Below are 22,209 nucleotides of genomic sequence, written 5' to 3'. Positions count from 1 at the left end.
CACAGCAGGGTTTGTAAGGCAAATATCTAATGGTATTTTCCAAATTTTGCTCCAGATATTATATGAAGAAAGTATCCTGCAGTCAGGTTAGATTTAGAAACACCAGCAGAATTTTTCTGAGCCTTTTCCAAGAAGTGAGATCTATTATGTAGAGTTTTCCAAACTTACTTGATTCTAGAATCATTTCCTACAAAATATCTCATGGTATAAGACTGCCTCAGAACTCTTGGGTAAAAAGTACCTGAAGAAATAAGTGATGCCCATTGTGCCATAACATCTCGTTGGCAGATCTCCCCCTGGAACCTGGACTCAGAGTCTAGGCTATGACTTTCTCACTTTCTCACCACACAGACGTGACGAAGGACTAAATAAATGAAGCCCCTGGTTGCTTTCACACTTTTTTATTTCCTAACTCAGATTTTGTGAGTATCTTCACAGAAACGCTATTGCCTTTTCACTAATAGTACAGCGTTTCTTGGTGTTAGTAGTTTTCCACTGAACAATGATTTCTTTCAGTCGCTCTAAGTATATGTGAGTCACTCATTTTGCTGGAGCGTCTTAGAAAATAACTTTCTAATCCTGACGTTTTTAATCATAAATGTCACTAAAACCTAAAAATGTCTAATATTTAACTGTAGCCATAGACTTAGCATTGACTCTTCTGTGTAGTGTCTGATCTATACATCCCTCTGCCCCTCTTAGTTTTGCGATGGCCCTAAATTAGCTCAGTGCCCCCACTTCCCACCCTCCAGGGGCATGGCTCTTGCAGACCCTGTAGTTAGCCTGAACGCTTCCTTGGGAAGTAGACACTTGCTCTAATAGCAGAGTCCCAGAGCCCTGCTGTACTGCCATCCATCCCCACCCACCACAGAGACTCCTCAAATTCCCAGGATGAAACAGCTAAGGTCTGTTGCACTGGCTTTAGAAATAAAGAATGGTGCCAACTGCGGTCTTTATGGGCTGTGTGCCCAGGACTTTGACTCCTCTTGGCTTACTGAGCATGGGCATGTAAGAGTAGGAAAGGTACAGATTACTTAATTCTTGCCAGTAGGCTAATTCTTATCTGCCTTGAGGTAAATGGAAAGGCAAGGAGAGGACTATTGCTAGAGGCTGAATGTTCATGTCCCCTCAAAGTTCATTATGTTGAAACCTAATCCTCAACGTGATGGAATTAGGTGGGGAGGCCTTTGGGAGGTGATTAGGTCATGAGGGTGGGCTGCTCATGAGCAGGGTTAGTGCCCTGATGAACGAGACCTCAGAGGGCTGCCTTCTCCCTTCTGCCACGTGAGTACACAGGGAGAAGTCAGCCGTCTGCAACCCGAAAGAGGGCCTGCTCCAGACACCAAATCTGCCAGAGCCTTGGTCTTGGACTCTGAGGTCTCCAGAAGTGTGAGAAATAGTTGTTTGTTGTATAAACCACCCAGTCGATGGTATTTTGTCATAGCAGCTTGAAGGAAGCAAGACAATTAAATTGTCTTTTTTATCAGGGATTATGTGTATGTGCCTATCTGTATGGCTGCACCATGCCAGATGTGAGTAATCCTCAAGGAGTAACAGGTGAATGAGCCTGGAACGAGTGGATACCATATATAAAAAGACATAACAGTGGGGAAAAGGTGATTTAAAGTTAGAAGAGTCTGCATCTCAACTCTGCCACTTTTATTAGTTGAGTGACCATGGGTGATTCATTTTTAGTACTTAGAGCCAGTTTTCTTATAAGCAACATAGAATTATTTATCTTTCTCACTACGTGTGTATGTGTATCTGTATATGCAGAGAAATATGTTTAGAATGGTTTACATCAAATGTTAACATGGTTGTTTAGGGAATTTGGGAATTGGGTGGCTTTTCCCTTTATATTTTGTGCTTTTCACTAATATTTGATCTTTTTTAAGGTAAAAGTGTAAAGCATACCCCAAATACTGTCAATGTAAAATTGTAATCATATGATAAAATGAAATCTTTCATATTTTTAAGTTTTTGAAATGGGAGAGTCTTATAAAAATTCCCATAAATCCAACCAAGTATCATTCCTTCAGTTTCTTTTTTCCTAACTTGTGTATATAAATAGGTCTTCATATTTAATCTTTCCAGCAGACAGTCTTCTACCTTTTTCTCCATTAATCTTGGAAGAATCTTTAGAAGGTAATATGAAGACTACTGTTTTAAGAAAATATTGAAAGAAATAACAAACCACCTTACCTGGAAGAGCAGCAGATCTTTTAAAGCCTAATACTTCAAAGGGAAAAACAAAAACAAAAAGCAGGGGAAAAAAGTTAATATGGAAAAATGTAAAACCAGTTTAAATTATCTGTTTAACAAATGAAGTGACACTATGTTTCATTCCTAGTTACATGGAAACATAGATATTTTGAATTAAAAAACAAATAAGAGGTTAGCAGCTTTTTTAGGGAGTTTGTGACAATTTTCTCTGCTTCACGGGTCCCAGAGGTCAGATGGGGTCCCAACTGGTGGCAGTTTATTCCTTCAGCTTTTTATATTTTTATTCATGAACCTCTAACAATCAATAAATGGTACAACTTGTGAGAATTTCAAAATACTATTTTCCAGCCGCAAAGAAATTCTCCCAACTGAAGTTAGAATTTGATAGGCTTAAATACTTTACAAATGCTTCAAATGAGATTATGAAGCCAACCAGTAGATATTTATTTATTTTACTAAAATATAGGCATGTTTTCCTTTAAATATTTGAGATTCTGTCTACAGTACCTCTGTTATATTCATTCAAATTATTCTTATATTCCAAAACAATGAGGCTTCTAAACTGGTGGAATGTTGCCAGGAAATTTCAACAGAGTTTGAAGGCAACATGACCAAAAGGCACAGTTTAAATTGGCTTAGGGGATGAATGGGCTCCTTATCAGAGCAGCTGAAGGCTGTATATAATTAACAGCATCTGTCAACATTAAAAGGGCTGTATATAGAACAAGCAGGCCCTACAGCCCCACTGAACAGCAACCTCTAGCTTCTGGTACCTTAAAATCCACAAGACCTAAACAAAAAGACAGCCCCAAGCCATGACTAGAAGGACACGGATACATTTTAGTGATACTAGCAGGGCTACAAAGCAACAGCTAATTAATGTTAATTATCTAGAGCAATTCTGTGAACAAGAGCATTGAGATTTCAAATTAGCCAGCTATCATCAAAAATATAAAATACCATTTATGAAGATAACTTTATATTTGAAATTACTGATTTAAAAATCTTTCTCATGTCATTTTAATTTTTAAATGGTGTGAAAATGATCTACTAACCTCCCTTTTTACATGATGAATTTAATTCAATTTAATTCAGCTTGACTATTTCTGTAAGAAGAGTATTAAATTCACTCTAGGGCAATTTTTAGGTTTTTTTTGAAAAAATACATTAAATACGTTTCACCCATGAACAGGTACAAAACAACTAGAACCAAAAGAGACCCAAACCCAGAGGAAATTTCATTAAATAAATTTATTTGTTAAAATAATTTAACTCCAAATACAACTGTTGAATTTGCATTGAGTTATAACTACAATTCATGTTTTAATTGAAATGTCAAGGTTTAACAACTGACATTGTTACAAAACAATAAACTGTTGTTCAATTTTAAATGGTCAGTTGTATTAGAGCTCAACAATTAACTGTGAACTATATTTATCTCTGGGAAATCCCAAATCAATAAGGATAAGTCTGTTTCCAAAACCCACTGCAGTCATTCTTGAAACCCTGATCAAGATTTAAGAGATGCACAATGACACGTTAAAAAAAAAAAAAAAAAAAAGACCCCCATAGTCTTTAACATTTGATTGGCTAAGGAGACAATTAAAGCTTACCCAAGTGTTAACACAAGACTACTGAGAAGAACAAAAAACTACAAAACAAACAAAAAACCAATGGCAACAAGCAAAATAAGCACTTTCATATTCATACATATAGACAATACCCCCAGTGGGCAACTTCTGAAAACAAACAGCAGACACCCTTAGGCAACATTTCTTTATACAGAAGAGCAAATATCAGTAGTTTTACCACAGAAAAGTGATGGCAACTGTAGCGATCAGAGTCAAAATTTCAGTCCTAATTCTACAAACCAAAGGAGAAAATCATCAAAGCACCTTTCAATAGTTTAAGGAAGATTTTATGTAATACTTTTGATCAGATGCTGGCTTGTTTTGTATAAGTTGAACAAAATGAAAGGCATCAGTTACCATCACTATCACAGCTTAAAAGAACCAAAAAAAAAAAAGTTGCAATATAGAACGAAAAAAACTTAAAAAATGCTGCCTTTGTATAAAAGTAAAACAAGATGAAACAGAAAAAAAAGAAAACCTTATCATAGTAGCTAAAGAAAAAGTGGGTCTTTGGATCAAACCATAACATTTTTAAGGCATGTTAGAAAAACTTTCACTTATCTAGTTGCTAGTCTGATCAGGGCATAAAATAAATAGTGACCCAAGGTCACCAACTTTTAGCCACTATTATTTCATGTGCCAACAAATTTCATCTTCCTGTTCTTAAGCTTTGTATTAACGTCTCAACAAACACATTCATTCAAGCTGAGTTATATCCATACCAGATGAAATACCAACAGTAAGAGCACACAAGCAGTTTCCACATTTCTGCGTATCTTTGATGCTTTGTCACTAAATATTCAGGGCTGCGTGGAAACACTGATCAGGCAGCCAAATCAGTTATTAACATCTTTACATTAAAAAACCACCTTATTGTCTGACAAACACGTCTAACTAAAACCCAAATTTTTAGATAACCTTTTCCACCTTATATCTTGCCATACCTTTCATATTATTTAACTTTTCTTGTCTGCATAGCAATCCACAATGTAAAACTGTAGAATCTTTATAGATGTTTTTAATATGTAATCTGTTGCCATAAATTGCTACCAAATATGGAATTCTAAAAAACAGAATCATTCTTAGAAGTTACAGGATTCAAAAGTCAAACAGTGCACTAACAAGTATTTCTAATTCAGTTGATAAAATCATACTTCTTGAATCTTTGATTTCTCCACGTGATCGAGTCAAATCACCTTTTACGTGATGAAATTTATTTCAATAAAACTGGTCAGAACTTTCTGTCCTATAAACAAGGTGCTTCATAATTGGGGATCATAAAAAAAAAAAAACGATACTGAAGAATGCAAATATTCACAGTTCAAAGACTTCTGACAACCACGGCCTGGTTTTACCCACAGATCTCTGTTTTCTCATCTATGAAAAGGACTATCCACCTTTTTTCTCTCCTCTAACCTTAATGTCAGGTTACTAAACACTTGGGGGGCTACCAATGATTTCAATAATGTATAAAAACAAATAATTTGAAAGAAAAAAATGGTTTTGATACACTATATTCTGCAGTACAGATTCTCATTATAGGCAATTATCTCTGACTTGTGCCAAATTCGTAGGAACAATGAACACACATGCACACGCAAACATACACTCTTCGCTCAGTTACACACATAAGACCCGAGCTTACTTGCACAAGCGCGTGAAACCAACAACATGTGGGGCGGTATGTAGATCACAGGCTCAGTGATACTGCAGTTCTGAAGGCCAAATTTATCTCCAGAGGATCAGCTCAAGATACGCTCTTCAGCATTTGTAACTCTGAAGTTAGTTGAAAACCCTTCTGCACTTGATTGTAAAACTTATGAATAGGTTTTTCGTGTGCCTTTAGTCATGCAAATGATAAATACTTTACGGCTATGAAAACCAAAAATGTCAGAACTTGAGCACCTTTTCAAAACAAAATATTCACTCTAGCTTTATTTGCCACTTCAGTAATCAGGGCAAAATTGTTGTAAGAAAATCTTTATATAATTCTCCAGGAAAATTAAAGGGTTTTTTTTTTTTTTTTGTCTCTTAACTTCCACTCTATAATTTATGTTCTACTTTTAAGCCCAAATTATTTCTCATGGTTATTCAATTTTTTAAATGCCTGCGATAAAGCTCTGCTATAGAAAACTTGATTTCGAAAGCAGGTTAGCCGAGAATCACACCACAACCATAGCCCTTAAAGGCAAGAAGGAATTTGCTGCTTTAACGAACGTAAAAATGCAAGATATCTGTACTGTCTTGTGAGGTTTCTGCAAACGGGAACATGTGGATGCAACATGGCTTCGTTTTCCTTACATGATGGTACTAGTTAATCTACTAGAACACTTCTCGTTAGTAAGGCTACACAATCTCTTTCCGTCACAGTTGCTTCCTTCTTGTTCAGTAAAGTAATAAAGACCATCCCTGCTTAGTTAACAGAGGGTGGGTTTGGGGTTTTAATTCGGCTCAAACCCTTGTAAGAGTCTCCACTTTCTGGGCAAAGCAGGTGATGACACATTCTAACACTAGGCTGTATTTTTACACAACCTGTTGTGACTTTTGCTCTATCAAGGACTGATGTGTGAGTTAGTTCCGTGTCACAAATTAGGATAACATCTACAATTAAGCATCGATTTTGAAAAACAAATATGTCAGCTGAGCAAAGAATCTCTCCCTCTAATGCTGTTGGCAGGTCAGCTGTTGTTATCTTACTTGACGTGATACATTGGTTAGAAGCACTATCTCAGTTCCTGAAATTCAGTACTCTTGTAGGAAAATATTTCTCCTTAATTTTTTTTTTTAACAGAAGACAAAATATTTTAATTGTAAGTGGTCACAGGAATTCTTCTGGTTTCTTGCCCATGATTATTTTTAACATATACCATAGTTGCTTCTGTCAACTCAGTGACAATGCAATGATAGCTTTCAAAGGAGAACACTCTGTAGATCGACTTGGCTATGCCTGAAGCTGCAGGTGCCTAGAGAAGACTGAGGACCACGGTGAAGACTGGAGTTATTGAACCCATATGTTACTCAGAGACATCAACTGACCATCACTGCTCCACTCTGAACAAGGACGGCTATTTCACTGGAGATTCACACCACACATCCTGCAAGCTCCACTGTTGAGCAGACGAGGTTGGTATCGCCTGCGATTCAGGGCAGCTCCTGACCAGGACAGCCACGTGTGAATGCTACTGGATGTTACATGCAGAACAGCACGGGTCATCCTTGTCGGGCTGCGCGGCATAGTTCATTTGCCTCACAATTTCTGCAAAGAGTTCGTCCACCATTGTTTTACTCTTGGCAGACGTCTCCATGAAGGGGCAGCCCCACTCTTCTGCAAGGGCTCTGCCTTCACTGGAGGACACTTCTCTCTCACTTTCCAGATCTACTTTGTTCCCGACCAAGATGACTGGCACCTTCTCATACCTACGAGAGAATAAACAGAACACACAGATGTTGGAGAAGTTAGCATGAAGTTAAACAGGTAAAGTGTATTTTCTCTTTTTTCTCTATATTCTACTACAAATATACTTTTTAGTTACATGAAAAATTATTTGCTCCAGTTGGTTTGACACTTGCCAGAAGGCATTTAGAAGCAGCTCTCATAGTAGGTCATAAATGGGTTTTTCAAAATGATGTTTTAAATTAATCAATTATACATCTTTTAAAATCAATTTACCTTTCCAGATATACTTGGAAAATTATTCTCAGAATCTCAGAGTAAATCCCTTTTTATGGATTAATTTAAACTTTTTTCATTATAAGAGATGCTTACAAAAATTCAGATGATGAGGTACTAGCTCTTGTGACTAAACGAATAATTTATAATTTTATATAATTTCAGCATTTTACTATGTTCTAGAAGTATACAAAACTGATCATGTTCTAATAGTTCCTAAATAAGAAAAAAGCTAGTAGAACTCATTAGGATGAAACCCACCAAACACAACTACACTCTATCCCTTTACACAAACTGTTATAGATTAGCCTGTTGAAAGACAATCACGGTTCTCTTCAGCCTGACAAGGACTTAAACATTCCAATCATTAGCTTTATTTGATGTTACCACTTCTTTTCCTTCCTAACTAGAATCAGTGTGCTACAGACTAAATGTGTGTCCAACCAAAATTCATATGTTGAAACCTAATCCCCAAAGTGATGGTGATGGTATTTAGGTTGGGCCTTTGGGAAGTGATTAGATCATGAATGGAATCTGTGCCCTTATAAAAGAGACCCCAGAGAGCTCCTTTGCCCCTACAGCCAAGTAAAGACATAGTGAAAAGATGACAGTGTATGAACTAGGGAAGTGGGCCCACAGCCGACACTGAATCTTCCAGAGCCTTGACCTTGGACTCCCCAGCCTCTAGAACTGGGAGGAATAAATTTCTGTTGATTAAGTCATGCAGTCTATTGTATTTTTATTATAGGAGTCAGATGGACTCAGGTAAGGTGTCTATAAGTAAAGATGTTTGGAAAAAACTAATCTAATAGACAAAAGATAATATGAAAAGAACAAAGAGGTCCTAAATCATTTTGGTACTAAAGATGATTCTCTCTACAATGATTACTCATGGTGTAAAAATACATGGTGCTACTGTGTATGTTTATTTACTATTTGTGTTTATGTTTGTTCTAAGCAATGTTGCTAATACATTTGTACTTTATACATCATTTTAAAAGCTTTTTGTGATTTTAGGATAAATCAATACCTGTGTCTGTACTTACCCCTGAGCAGGATGCATCTCTAATTTATAAAGGAGGCAAACTGCAAACCTGCACACAAGTGATAACAAATGTGACTAGATACAGCTAATCCGTTAGAAGAGAAAGCTACACATAGTCAGGATTTGCTAAGGCAGGATTTGTAGGGCGTTTTTATCATTCAGGAAACTGAGTAACAGGCTGGCAGCTAATGCTAGTGACAGTACTTCCACAACTTCATCATCCTCGCGAGATGGTTCATCTCTACTCACCCTAATTTATAAAGCAAACTATATTCCCAACAGAGTCTCTCTGTTTTCCTTTGGCACAAGATCAAACTGAGAATGGTCTCAACAACAGGGCACGCTCCAGGCAGTGTGCCCCTTAGAAATCTGAAATACACAAGCAACTTCAAAATGAGTGGGGACAGTGGGGATAACAATATCAAAGGTAAATCTAAGATTTGGATATTATCATTTTGCTAGAGATGGATCTGGACAATTCCAATTTTTATCAAAGGACTTTCCACGCATTTACTGTATTTCAGCGGTGCCTAGGCTTTCTGATCTCAGATCATACTGAGAGCTCTGAACATATGACACAGGAGTTTTTCACAGCTTCTAGGACCCTCACATACAAACAATTACGTGTACTCCTTGGCCTCTGGGAGGACAACGGCAGTGAGAATGAAGCTGCATTACAAACACTATAAATCAGTGCTTTGCATACAAGCCCTCTTGGCCTGCTGTACAGAGAAGCTTGGCAAGGAGCTGACACGGCCAGTCCTGTCGGGACAAGGTCAGTTCCTAATCTGTTTTACTTGCAAAGGTATAACTGCATTTTGTTTTCCTTATAAGAGGCTATACATCACTGTGTGTTTAAAACACTTTGTGTAGAAGTGAAGTAACATAAACGTTAATAAAATTAAGTAAAATTTATCGATTAAATTTAAGTTAAAATAATTTCAATCTCTGTTTACAATACTTAACAAAAAGGAAAGTGATAAGGCATCTCTTTCTATTACTAATCAAGTGATAACTGTTTTAAGGAATACTTTTTAGTTTAAATATACAGTATAATATGCTTTATACATAAAGAAATATTTCTTACTTTTAATTAAAAACTACAAATATGTGGATTTTCAAAACGTGTAAAAAAACCAAATCATTAACCATTGTATGATACACTGAATCAAGAATCTGAATAAATCTAACAGATTCTCAAAAGGGTGATAACTAGAACACTGCAAACATAGGTCCACTTGCAACAGTATTTAATGATTGTTAAACCGAAATGTCCACTTAGTCGTATCAGAGACCTTGTCCATTATATCACACACTGAATTCAGTGGTCTTTCCTAAAACCAAGATGCTAAAGATGCTAGAGAAATCCAGATTAATATTCTCAGAAGGCTTTAAAAGACTGAATAAGATGTTTAAGAAAAGACTGAATAAGATGTACATTTCAGAACACCCGACGGTGATCAATTTCGTGGCTCCTTCGGTTAACATAAATATATGCGACAGGATCTGGAGGCTCAGCTTCCAGTCGGGCCACTGAGAGGCTGCAAGGCTGGGCAAATCAGTTACTCTACTCGCCCGTATTTCATTTCCTCATCAGTAAAGCAGGAGTAAGAACATCTGTTCCCACTTAACACACAAGGTTGCTGTAACGGTCACGTGAGAGAGCCTAGGCAAAACCAAGTGCCGGATAAACGAAGGGTGGCGTTCTTTCCCCTCCTGCCCGCTGATATGAGACCACGGCCTCAGGAAGTGTGAAGCAGGAGGGGGAACTGGTGGGCGGGGGTGAGGAGTGCGACGGAGGGCGCACCAACCTGGGCGGTGAGGACGAGGGCCAGAGGCAGGCCTGGAGTCACAGGGATAAAGCAGCACCCTGACAACAGCCTCTTCTACTCTACCCCGCCCAGGCTGAGCATCGTAACCACAGGGAACAGGAAAAGCGGAAGAGCCTTCTCCTAATATGGGTACCTGTGGGGAAGGGGATCGGAAAAGGCGCTGGCTTGGGATGACAGAATTGGTCCTCTGTGTGGAGGAAAGATCTGGAGAAGCCTGGATCCTCCTTCGGGAAGATGAGTGAGAAAGAAATGGGACAGCAGCAAAGGATGAGCTTGACAGAGTAAAGCGAGGCTGTGAGGAAACTGGCTCTGCTCTGCACTGTGGCTATACGGTATATTAAGAAACAAACAAACCGATAACGCCCAGACCAGGACTCCAGTTCCAGAACTGCCTCTCGCCAGTGCTGTGAAGTTAGAAAATTAACTTAATCTCTACATTCCGTGGTTTCTTGGACCATAAAATGAGCTGGACTAGCTAATTTCGAAGGGGTTCTTAAGCCCTGAAGTTGAAAGTCAGCACAGACACAGCAGGTCACTCCCAAGACAACACATATCACTTACTGAGTGACTGCTGAGAGCCCAGCACTGCTCTAAGAACAGCACCCAACGGGCTGAGTTTCACAAGAGATGCGGATGGACGCCTCAGGAGTAAGCCCAACATGCAGGGGTAACCGCGTCAGATTCAGTGGGGCGAAGTCCCCAGGCAGCAGAGCTTTGCGACTTGGCGAGTGGAGCGGGTGCTCAGTGCATTCCGCCTCCCAGGAAGGTGGAGATGCACTTGGGGCCCCGGCAGCTCCATCGCACTGACACCACTGTTCAAACACAGAAACGTGGGATGCTTTTAGCTGTGCGAGCACTGAAGGCTCTACGGAAAACTGCCTGCCGCTGCGTAAGTAACTAGTGATAAACAGTCAATGTGTTGTATATTTATTCATCCATTTAACACGTTTATTTAAGGGCCTACTATGTGCTAGATACTATTCTAGGCACTTACGATACATCAGTGAGTAAAACAAAGAGCTCTGCCCTAGAGTCTAGCAGAGGAGACGGTCATCGATAATACACCCAATACGTAAATTATTGGCTTACTAAATGGTGTTAGGTGCAATGGAAAAAACCTGCAGAACGGGGAGGGGGCTGGGAGCACAGGTGCTACTTTAAACCAGATGAGCAGAGTAGGCCTTGTTGGGATGGTGGCATGTGAGCAAAGGTGTAAGGGAGTTTGCCAAGCAGGTATCTGGGGAAGAGCATGCCAGGTAGGACTCAGGCCAGGCAGTGTGAAAGCTGGTGGGAGTGTGTGTGATGGCTGGGGGCCCATCTGTATAGCCTCCTGCCACTCCTGCAGCCAGAAACCCTGCAGCACAGGAAACCTGTTCACTTCAGGCTAAACAGAACTTTGGAACCTGGGTGGCAAAAGTGGCCTCATAAGACAAACGTGACGCCTGTGACAGGGCCAACCAGATTATCTAGGAAGACTAGGCACTTGGTTGGCAGGTGACGGCAGCACTTTCATTTCATGCTCTATAGTTATAATAGTTTCGTGAGTTGTCTTCATTTTTTCTCTTTTCTAAACACATCACTTGGGAACAAAGGTGAAGTTGCAAAATTCCGAAAATATTTAATTTATGTATTATTGTTAACGTTATTAAGAGCAGAGTAGCACGCTGTCCACATCTTAAACATCAGCTGGTTTCTCATCAACTTCAGCATAACTTCCTTGATGTTTCCTTTGAGAGCGGGATCATGCAGTGGCTTCTGCATCTCACTTTTATTTTTGTTTATATTCTGAGAACTCTTGTTTTATTAACATGAATGTTCGTGTTGTTTACCGTATCACGAGCATGATATATTAATATATAATATATTAATTATTAACATATAATATATATTAATTATTAATAATTATTAATATATTAATAAATAAAATTAGTTCTTTTGAGCAGCTCTGCTTAATGCATTGAATGAAACATCAGAAATACTGGCGTATCACTTAGCTGTAGAACGTTGATGGCTTCTCAGTGAAGGCAGCTTTGTAAATATGAATAGTTCAAAGCATGTGATGTTTGTCAACAGTCTTTATGTAACTGTCTTGATATGGGTATATGTGTACGTCTTATTCTGGTTGTGTCAAACTCGGCTGATCACCAAAATAGCTTGAGAACTAAAAATACTGATTCCCAGGCCCGACTCCAGAGCTACTGAATCTGAATTTGTGGGATCAGGACTCAAGACCCTATTAAAAAATACCTATCTAGGGCTTCCCTGGTGGCGCAGTGGTTGAGAGTCTGCCTGCCGTTGCAGGGGACATGGGTTCATGCCCCGGTCTGGGAAGATCCCACATGCCGCGGAGCGGCTGGGCCCCTGAGCCATGGCCGCTGAGCCTGCGTGTCCGGAGCCTGTGCTCCGCAACGGGAGAGGCCACAACAGTGAGAGGCCCACGTACGGAAAAAAAAAAAAAAAAAACAAACTATCTGGATCTATAAGTTCTGAAGACTAATTGTGAGGTTCAGCAGGGCTTAGGAATCACTGACCTTATCTACTACGTTGTGACCCCAAACAATACTGTATGTGTATAGTTCATGGTTTTGTACTGTGGCAAATCCAGGATCAATTCCTTCTTCCCTGCATTTATTCACCAATGGTAAGTTGTAGACAGATAGCACTATACTCAGTTCCTTTAACTTCCTTTTGAGGGTATTGCATTGTAGCATATTAAAAGAAGGCTATGCTTCACATGAACTTTACCAGGCTGCTGTCTTCTCAGTCACTTTTTCAAGAGCAGGTTGAAATATAATTCTCTTTAAATTCAGAAATGAGAATCGGAAAGATTTTTACTTACAAGGTCCCCTTTTTCAACCTTCCACCCATTGTTAAAAATCTCACCTACCAAGAGGGTCTCAAGGCAAAATGTCAGAACACCTGATGCTTTAATCACTTCCATGACAACCTTACCAAATGGTTATATTTCAACATCTTTAGTGATGTGGAAATCATATCTCAGGCAACCCATTTTGTCCTTCCTGTCAGTTCTGTTAAATGTTAGTGTTAAAAAGTCAGTGCTAAAAAGTTTATCCCTATCTAATGAGCTGTGATCTGTAACACCTTGTCCCTCCTTTTACGCTTGAGAACATAGAAATCTTTTCTCCAAAATGAAAATAGCGTTTCTTCTCCATCTCCCTGGTCAAATAAGTAACACATAATGATTTAAAAAAACCCATGGCAATATTTAAATAGGTAAAGAGGAAACTGAAAAACATTCTTAATCTCACCTCTATGAGAATAATTGCTATAACTATTTTCATGTATATCGTTTCACTATTTTCCTATACATATCTATATAAATGTAAATTTTTATGAAAGATTATATCAGCTTCGATTTTCACTTATCATGGACTTTGTATATCAATAAGTGATATACATCATATTAATGGCTAAACAGTATTCCATGTTATAGAGTCTCTACGATAAACATACCGTAATTTAATGACTCCTTCTCCATTTGTGCATGGAGAGTTCCCCTCTACTCATTTTTTTCACTAACAAACAGCAATCTGATGAACTACACCTAGAGGTATAACTTCTTTCTCAAAGGTATGCATAATGTGTGCGTGTGTGTGTGTATGGCATACCATTTAAACCAGAAAAATCACATTTCTAGATTAGATAACCAGGTTGCCAGGCACACATACATGCAATCTCAACTGACATCCAGAAATTTATACCACAACCAACAGTGCTTAAGAGTGCCCGTTTCCCCACCCTTGGGATTGATATTTTTAATCTTTCAATAAAGTATTATGGCAGTTCTGGAGAAAGAGAACGGTTTTTGTCTAGGAGTTGAAGGCTCCTACCACAGCCTGCCAGCATAAAACATCAATACTTCTCGTAAGGATGGAAAACATAAGCTAAATAAGGCTTCCGTCTTCCTCTAAACTGATTTGTTTTGAGGTGACTAAATATTTCATCTTAAAAGAGCACTTCTGGTAATTTAGCGTGAGTAATGAAAGGAAACCACAATTCTGTGCTGCAACTTTCTCTTGGTTTCAGACTGCATACTGAAGAACAGAGAGAAATCTGTAGATGTAATGTAAAAATTAAGTTAGGAGCATAATAACACTAAAAAGATACTCAAAGCTATCACGGATACTCCAAACCGATGTAGATAAAAATAATCTGTTTTAATAGAAATTAAGAGCTGACACTGTATCAGAAGAACAGTTTGATGGTGAGGGACCAAACTGATCATGACAATGCAACTCAGGCATTTTCTTTTTTTTTTTTTTTTTGGCGGTACACGGGCCTCTCACTGTTGTGGCCTCTCCCGTTGCGGAGCACAGGCTCCGGACGCGCAGGCTCAGCGGTCATGGCTCACGGGCCCAGCCACTCCGTGGCATGTGGGATCTTCCCTGACCGGGGCATGAACCCGTGTCCCCTGCACTGGCAGGCGGACTCCCAACCACTGCGCCACCAGGGAAGCCCCTCAACTCAGGCATTTTGAATGTTGTATTAAAAAACCATTTGAGGGAGAAAATATTTGCAAAAGACATCTGATAAAGGATTGTTATCCAAAATATACAAAGAAGTCTTAAAACTCAACAAGAAACAACCCAATTAAAAAATTGAGTGAGGGCTTCCCTGGTGGCGCAGTGGTTGAGAGTCCACCTGCTGATGCAGGGGACGTGAGTTCGTGCCCTGGTCCGGGAAGATCCCACATGCCGCGGAGCGGCTGGGCCTGTGAGCCATGGCCGCTGAGCCTGCGCGTCCGGAGCCTGTGCTCTGCAACGGGAGAGGCCACAACAGTGAGAGGCCTGCATACTGCAAAATAAAAAAGGCCGAAAGACCTTAATAGACATTTCAATGAAGAAGATATACAGATGGCAAATAAGCATGTGAAAAGATGCTGCACATCATATTTTGTCAGAGAAATTCAAATTAAAACAGAGATACCACTATACACCTACTAGAATGGACAAAATCTAGAACACTGACAACACCAAATGATAGACAGGAGCAACAGGAACTCTCATTCATTCCTGCTGGGAATGCAAAATGGTACAGCCACTTGGAGGAGAGTTCAGTGGTTTCGTAGAAAACTACACATACTCTTATTATACAATCCAGCAATCCTTGGTATTTACCCCCAAAAGTGAATAATTATGAATATATAAACCCTGCATATGGATGTACATAGCAGCTTTATTCATAATTGCCAAAACTTGGAAGCAACCAAGATATCCTTCAGTAGGCTATGGATAAACTGTGGTACATCCAGACAATGAAATATCATTCAGTGTTAACAAGAAATGACCTATCAAGCCATGAAAAGACAGGTAGGAAACTTAAAGGCGCATTAAGTATAGGAAACCAGTCTGAAATGGCTACATACTGTACGGTTTGAATTATATGACATTTTGGAAAAGGCAAAACATGGAGACAGTTAAAAGATCAGTGGTTGCCAGGAGTTGGTGGGGGTGGGCAGGAAGGGGTGAAGAGGTGGAGCACAGAGGATCTTCAGGGCAGTGAAAATATGATACCACCACGATGAATACATGCTATTAAACATTTGCCCAAATCCACATAACGTACACCACCAAGAGTGTACTAAGGTAAACTGCTGACTTTGGGTGATTATGATGTGTCAATGTAGGTTCATCAGTTTAACCAATGTACCAGTCTGGTGGGGGATATTGCTTATGGGAAAGGCTATGCATGGGTAGGCTCAGGGGCTATACAGGAAATCTCCACATCACCTCGAATTTGCTGTGAACCTTAAACTACTCTGAAGAAATAGTCTTTTTTTTTTTATTCTGTTATTTTATTTTATTTTTATTTATTTTTTTGGCTGCATTGGATCTTTGTTGTGGCATGTGGGCTTTTCTCTGGTTGCGGTGCGTGGGCTTCTTATTGTGGTGGCTTCTCTCGTTGCGGAGCGTGGGCTCTAGGCTTGCGGGCTTCAGTAGTTGCAGCACACGGGCTCAGTAGTTGCAGCACGCGGGCTCTAGAGCGTAGGCTCAGTAGTTGCGGTGCACAGGCTTAGTTGCTCCACGGCATGTGGGATCTTCCCGGAGCAGGGATTGAACCCGTGTCGCCTGCATTGGCAGGCGGATTCTTAACCACTGCGTTACCAGGAAAGTCCAAGAAATAAAGTCTTTTAAAAAGAGCTACTTGAGGACTAGGGTAGCCAAGTTGGCTTAAGTCCACTAAAGTCTTTATATCCCACTAATCACAGGTTAAAAACTCAGGACAAAATACAAACAGCAACTACCAAACAACTCTGAGAAGTAAAGAAAAGCAGGCAGATTGGGGAGGAGAGCCAATTCTTAGAGAGAAGACCCATACGGAGGTTGAATTTCCTAGTTTTTCCTCTTTTCTCTTGTGGCCTTGAGCTGAGGGTGGGCACTCAGTGGTATGCACACAGCCAGAACTCTGGGGGAAATTCTGTCTTTCTACCCAGAAGATCAGGGTAAAGGGATCTCTGTGAGCTGGAGTATGTGTGTGGGTGGGGAAACCTCCCTTTTTGCTTTTCTTTTCTTTTTATGTTTTAAGGGTTTTTTTTAAAAAAAATAAATTTATTTTATTTTTGGCTGCGTTGGGTCTTCATTGTTGCCTGCGGGCTTTCTCTAGCTGCGGCGAGTGGGGGCTACTCTTCATTACAGTGTGCATGCTTCTCATTGCGGTGGCTTCTCTTTGTTGCGGAGCATGGGCTCTAGGTGTGTGTGCTTCAGTCGTTGTGGCACATGGGCTCAGTAGTTGTGGCTCACAGGCTCAGTAGTTGTGGCTTGCGGGCTCTAGAGCGCAGGCTCAGTAGTGGTGCTCAGGCTTAGTTGCTCTGTGGCATGTGGGATCTTCCTGGACCAGGGCTCAAACCCGTGTCCCCTGCATTGGCAGGCGGATTCTTAACCACTGAACCACCAGGGAAGCCAAAACCTCCCTTTTTTCTTGTTTTCCCTTTCACAACTCACCTACAGTGGGCCCCTAGCAGAGCTGGGGTAGTGGGCAATGCCAACAGCTAAGACTTCATTAGAAATTTCTGGTTAGAGGAACTGAAAAAAGGGCTCCTTAAGGTCCAAAGAGAATGAGAGAAATCTTTAGTTTTTTTCCTTATTTTTTCTCTGCCCACTATGCTAGGAAGATGACCCGAACTGTGAGAACTGTGTAGCAATGCAGAAGGATATCAACCAACTTTATCTAATTAATATTTATAGAACACTCTACACCATAAAAGCAGAATACATATTCTTGTCAAGTGCCCCTGCAGTATTCACTAAGACACACCATATTTTTGGCTATAAAAACTGTAACAAATATAAAAGAGCTGAAATGATACGAAATATATTCTCGGACCATCGTGGAATTAAACTAGAAATCAGTAACAAAAAGATATCAAGAAAAATCTCCAGATATTTAGAAACTGAACCATATGCTTCAAGATAATCCATGGGTCAAAGAAGACATCATTAAAAAATAAGAAAACACTTATCTGAATGAAAATGAAAATATCAAAATCTGTGGGATGTAGTTAAAGCACTGCACAGAGAGAAATTATAGCATTAAATGTTTATATTTGAAAAGAAGAAAGGTCTTAAATCAATGATCTGTGCTACTACCTTAAGAAACGAGAAAAAGCACAAAATAAATCTAAATTAAGCAGAAGGATGAAATAATAAAGAACAAAAATAAAAGAAACTGAAAAGAGAAAAACAATATAGAAAATCAACAAAATTAAAAATCTGGTTCTCTGAAAAGACCAATAAAACTGATAAACTTTTAGCCAGATTGATCAAGAAAAAAAGATGACACAAATTAACAATACCAGAAAGAGGAAACTTAACTACACACCCTACAGACATGAAAGAGAATATGCTCCTGAAATACACTTAGATGAAATGCATCAATTCCTTGAAAAAATTTACTTACATGATGTCATTCATGCTGCTCTTCTCAGGGGGTGACAGCAGCTCTCCACTACTGATCATATTATACCTAAACCCCTCTGTTTAGCTTCTTCAGGTTTCCAAACTCTAGCCCTTCATATCTAATTCAACTTTATTTCCTACAACTTTGCAAAGAGAATCTTCTGTTCTAAATTCTGTTTCCTTGTTCATGATGGTCCTCTAACGACAGAAGTCCCTACCAATCAAAATTCTAACTACCATTCGAAATTGAGGTCAAATTTCATCTCTTTTTAAAATCTTCCTTTCATAAACAGCTCATTTGGCTGAACTCTTATTTACATTTTATATCATTAAGAATTTGGGGTTCATAGGTTTTCATTAATTTATTTCTTGAGTATCTACTAGGCATTGTGTGAAGGACTGGGGATATAAGACAAATAAAATCCTTGGAGTTTACACTCAAGTTGAAGGTAACACTATAAACAAACAACCAATGTAACTAAAGACTGTGACAGCTGTTTCAAAGAAAAACAATATTGATTAACGTACAGCAGCTTGGGCAGGCCAGTATTACATGAGGTGATCAAAGAAGGCATCTCTGGGAGATGAACTCTAAGCAGAAACTTGAAGACTGAGAGTTGAGGCAGCCATGGGAGTAAACCAGGAATCAAACATTTTAGCCAGAAGAAAATATAAAGGATAGGTTGTAGAAGAGTGCTAGGCTTATTCAGGGAACAAAAAGGAGACTGGAACGATTACAGCGTAAAGAGCAAGGGGGAAGAAAAGCATGAGGGATGATTGAAGAAGGACCCATGGCCACTATTGTAAGAATAGGAGAAAGTCACTGAAGGTCTTTTAACAAAAAAAAATTAGGTGGTTCTCTGTGTTAAGAGATCAGTGTGGTTAATGTACAGATAATGTTCTTTAGGGGCACAATAGTAGGAGGAAGACAGGAGATGATTGTACTGTTCCAGACAAAAGTCAATGATGACTTGGGATGATGGCAATGACAGTATTAAGAAATAAAATATATTTCGGAGGCAGCACCAACAAAGACATGATGATGGACTGGTTGAAGAAGACAGCAGGTAGTGGCCTGACAAAAAAGAGAAATCTAATCTAATTTTTTCTAATTTTTTCAAAAAAGAAAAAAAATTCATAGGTAAACTATTGCTTTTACAAGTATAATTTTTTTTTCTTCTTTGGTACGCGGGCCTCTCACTGTTGTGGCCTCTCCCGTTGCGGAGCACAGGCTCCGGACGCGCAGGCTCAGCGGCCATGGCTCACGGGCCCAGCCGCTCCGCGGCCTGTGGGATCTTCCCGGACCGGGGCACGAACCCTTGTCCCCTGCCTTGGCAGGCGGACTCTCAACCACTGCGCCACTAGGGAAGCCCTACAAGTATAGTTTTTATCTCATGACTAAGAACCTAAGACCCCAAGGGGAACTACCATATGCCTCCTATTACCCTGTTTCTAATACACTTGTACTGTGATCATGTTTAAAATTGTCTTGGTTATCAAATCACTACTTCTTACAAAGAAACTTTTAGTATACCATGGAGTTCTTAATAAACATTAAAAACAATCCCCTCTTAGCTTAAAATTCGATGATTTTCCTGTAGAAGTGGCTACTTCCTTTTCCTATATACGTTTAATTTTCTAAATATCCTACTCATTTCATGTTTACCTTAATATTATTCCTGGATTTCTACCTATCCTTTACTGATTACCTGGGAGTCTTGTGAAAGATGTATGCTGTTTCTAGATACGAACTTTTCTTTTACTATGTAAGATAAAAATCATTTGCCACTCAAATTTCACCTTGTTGAAGGTCTTTCTACATACTCTCAAATTCCTACCAGTAGACAAAGAGTAATGTTTCTGCCTTCTGCTTCTACCATACACTTGGATATTCTGATTATTTCTAAAAGTTTGTGAATGATAATTACCCAACACTATAGATGTATTTTTAGCTCTTTCCGAATTATTACTTTAATTAAGTCTTTAAAAATCTTAGAAAAATATTACATCAATCAACAAGAAGCTTCAAATACTTTTTTGATTGGAGGGACAGTATAAATAAACAAAAACTCCAACACTGTCCCCTCTTCTTAGGCCCTCCTAAGAAAGAAAAAGTTATACTTCTCCATATGGCCTTTTCAGCATTATGCTCTCCTCAGACCATTAAAAAAATTGTCTGGAAAATTCTGCTGTTTCACGGGGTGAGGGAAAAGCGAAGAGGAGGGCGAACTGGTAAAAGCAGTCATTGCTCTGGCCTCAACTAGGGAAAAGGTGAATGGTACCCAATTTGTCCAAAGGCAATTGAAGGTGACTCAGCCAATTCCTTGAAAAGTACAAACTATCACAACTCATCTCATATGAAATAGATCATTTAAATATCAATTTATCAATTATTATCCTATGCAATATGGTTTTAGTGTCAAGTGAAGAACTCTGTCTAGCTCTAGATCATGAAGATTTTCTCTAAAAGTTTTATAGTTTTGCATTTTACGTTTAAGTCAGATCAATTTTAAGTTAGTTTGTGTTAAGATGTGAGGTTTATGTTATACATGCCTAACTGCTCCAGCTTTTTGTTGAAAAATTATAAAATACCAGAAATAAATCTAATCAAAGATTTAAAAGGCTTTTACAATGAAAATTACAAAACAGTGCTTAGAGAAATTAAAGAAGACCTAAATAAATGGAGGAATGTACTATTCACTGATTGGAAGACCCAACATTAACGCGTCAATTCTCCACAAATTGATTTATGGATTCCACGTAATCCCAATCAAAATGACAGCAGATTTTTGATAATTTTGTGCATATGGGGTAACTGACAGATGATTTTTGGAAATGCAAAGAATTCTATGGAAAAGCAAAATAACTAGAATAGCCAAAGCAAATCTGAAGAATTAAAACAAAGCTTGAGTATTAATACCAGATATCAAGACTTATAAAGCTATAATAATTAAGATGGTGTGGTTTACACATAAGAAGAAATAGAAAAATGGAACAGAATAGAGGGTCTAGAAACAGACCTACATGTACAGATTTGCCTGATTTATGACAAAGGTGCATCTACAATTCACTGGGGAAACGGTCTTTTAAATAAATAGCACTGGGTCAACTGGATAGCCATGTGGTAAAAACCAAAAACCAAAACCCAAAGAAACCTTGAACCCCCCCCCATCTTACACCACTAACACAAATTACAGATGAATCACAGAATGAAAGTCAATATACCCTCTAGAAAGAAATATGGAGGATGAATCTTCATAACCTTAGAGTGGACAAAGATATATTAATTAGGACACAGAAAAGAACCATAAAAGATTAATAAAGTAGACTTCATTAAAATTAAGAATTTATGCTCATTAAAAAACTATTAAGCAAGTCAAAAGGCAAGGCAAGATTGGGAAAAGGTATCTGCAATACATATATCTGACAAAGGACTTCTATCCAAAATGTATAAAGAATTTCTACAAAATGTAAGAAGACAATACAATTTTTAAGTGGACAAAACACTTGAGCAGGTATTTTTTAAAAGATATGCAAATAGTCATTAAGCATACAAAAAGGTATTCATCATTATACACCAGGGAAATAAAAACTAAAATCAAAATGAGGTACCACTAAAATCTTATCAGCTAAGCTAAAATTTTAAAAGACTGACTATATCAAATGTTGACCAGGATGTGGAACAACTGAAACTCTTACTGGGGGAAGAGCAAATCGGTACAACTACTTTGGAAAATCATTTGGCAGTACAGTTGACCCTTTAACTTGGGGGTTAATCTGCTTACAGCTTATAGTTGGCCCTCCGTATCCATGGTTCCTCCACAACTAACTAGGGCTTCAACAAACCATGGACTGTGTAGCACTGCAGTATTTACTTTTGAAAAATATCTGC

The 22,209-nt window shown here is 38.8% G+C and overlaps 1 protein-coding gene across 1 annotated transcript in view; it reads right to left on the bottom strand.

The window, feature by feature from the left end:
• Positions 1 to 3,459: 3,459 nt before the first annotated feature.
• Positions 3,460 to 22,209, bottom strand: part of RAP2A (RAP2A, member of RAS oncogene family) — a 40,553-nt gene continuing 21,803 nt past the window's right edge. Inside the window, exon 2 of the mRNA XM_060129031.1 lies at positions 3,460 to 7,271. Coding sequence (XP_059985014.1) covers positions 7,034 to 7,271 — 238 coding nt within the window. The 3' untranslated portion in view covers positions 3,460 to 7,033. The remainder of the gene's footprint in view (positions 7,272 to 22,209) is intronic.

This window comes from Lagenorhynchus albirostris, chromosome 18 (genome assembly GCF_949774975.1).
Source record: "Lagenorhynchus albirostris chromosome 18, mLagAlb1.1, whole genome shotgun sequence".
In the NCBI taxonomy this organism is placed as follows: domain Eukaryota; kingdom Metazoa; phylum Chordata; class Mammalia; order Artiodactyla; family Delphinidae; genus Lagenorhynchus; species Lagenorhynchus albirostris.
The sequence above is the reverse complement of the archived record's forward strand: the minus strand, read 5'-3'. Positions and strand labels throughout refer to the sequence as shown.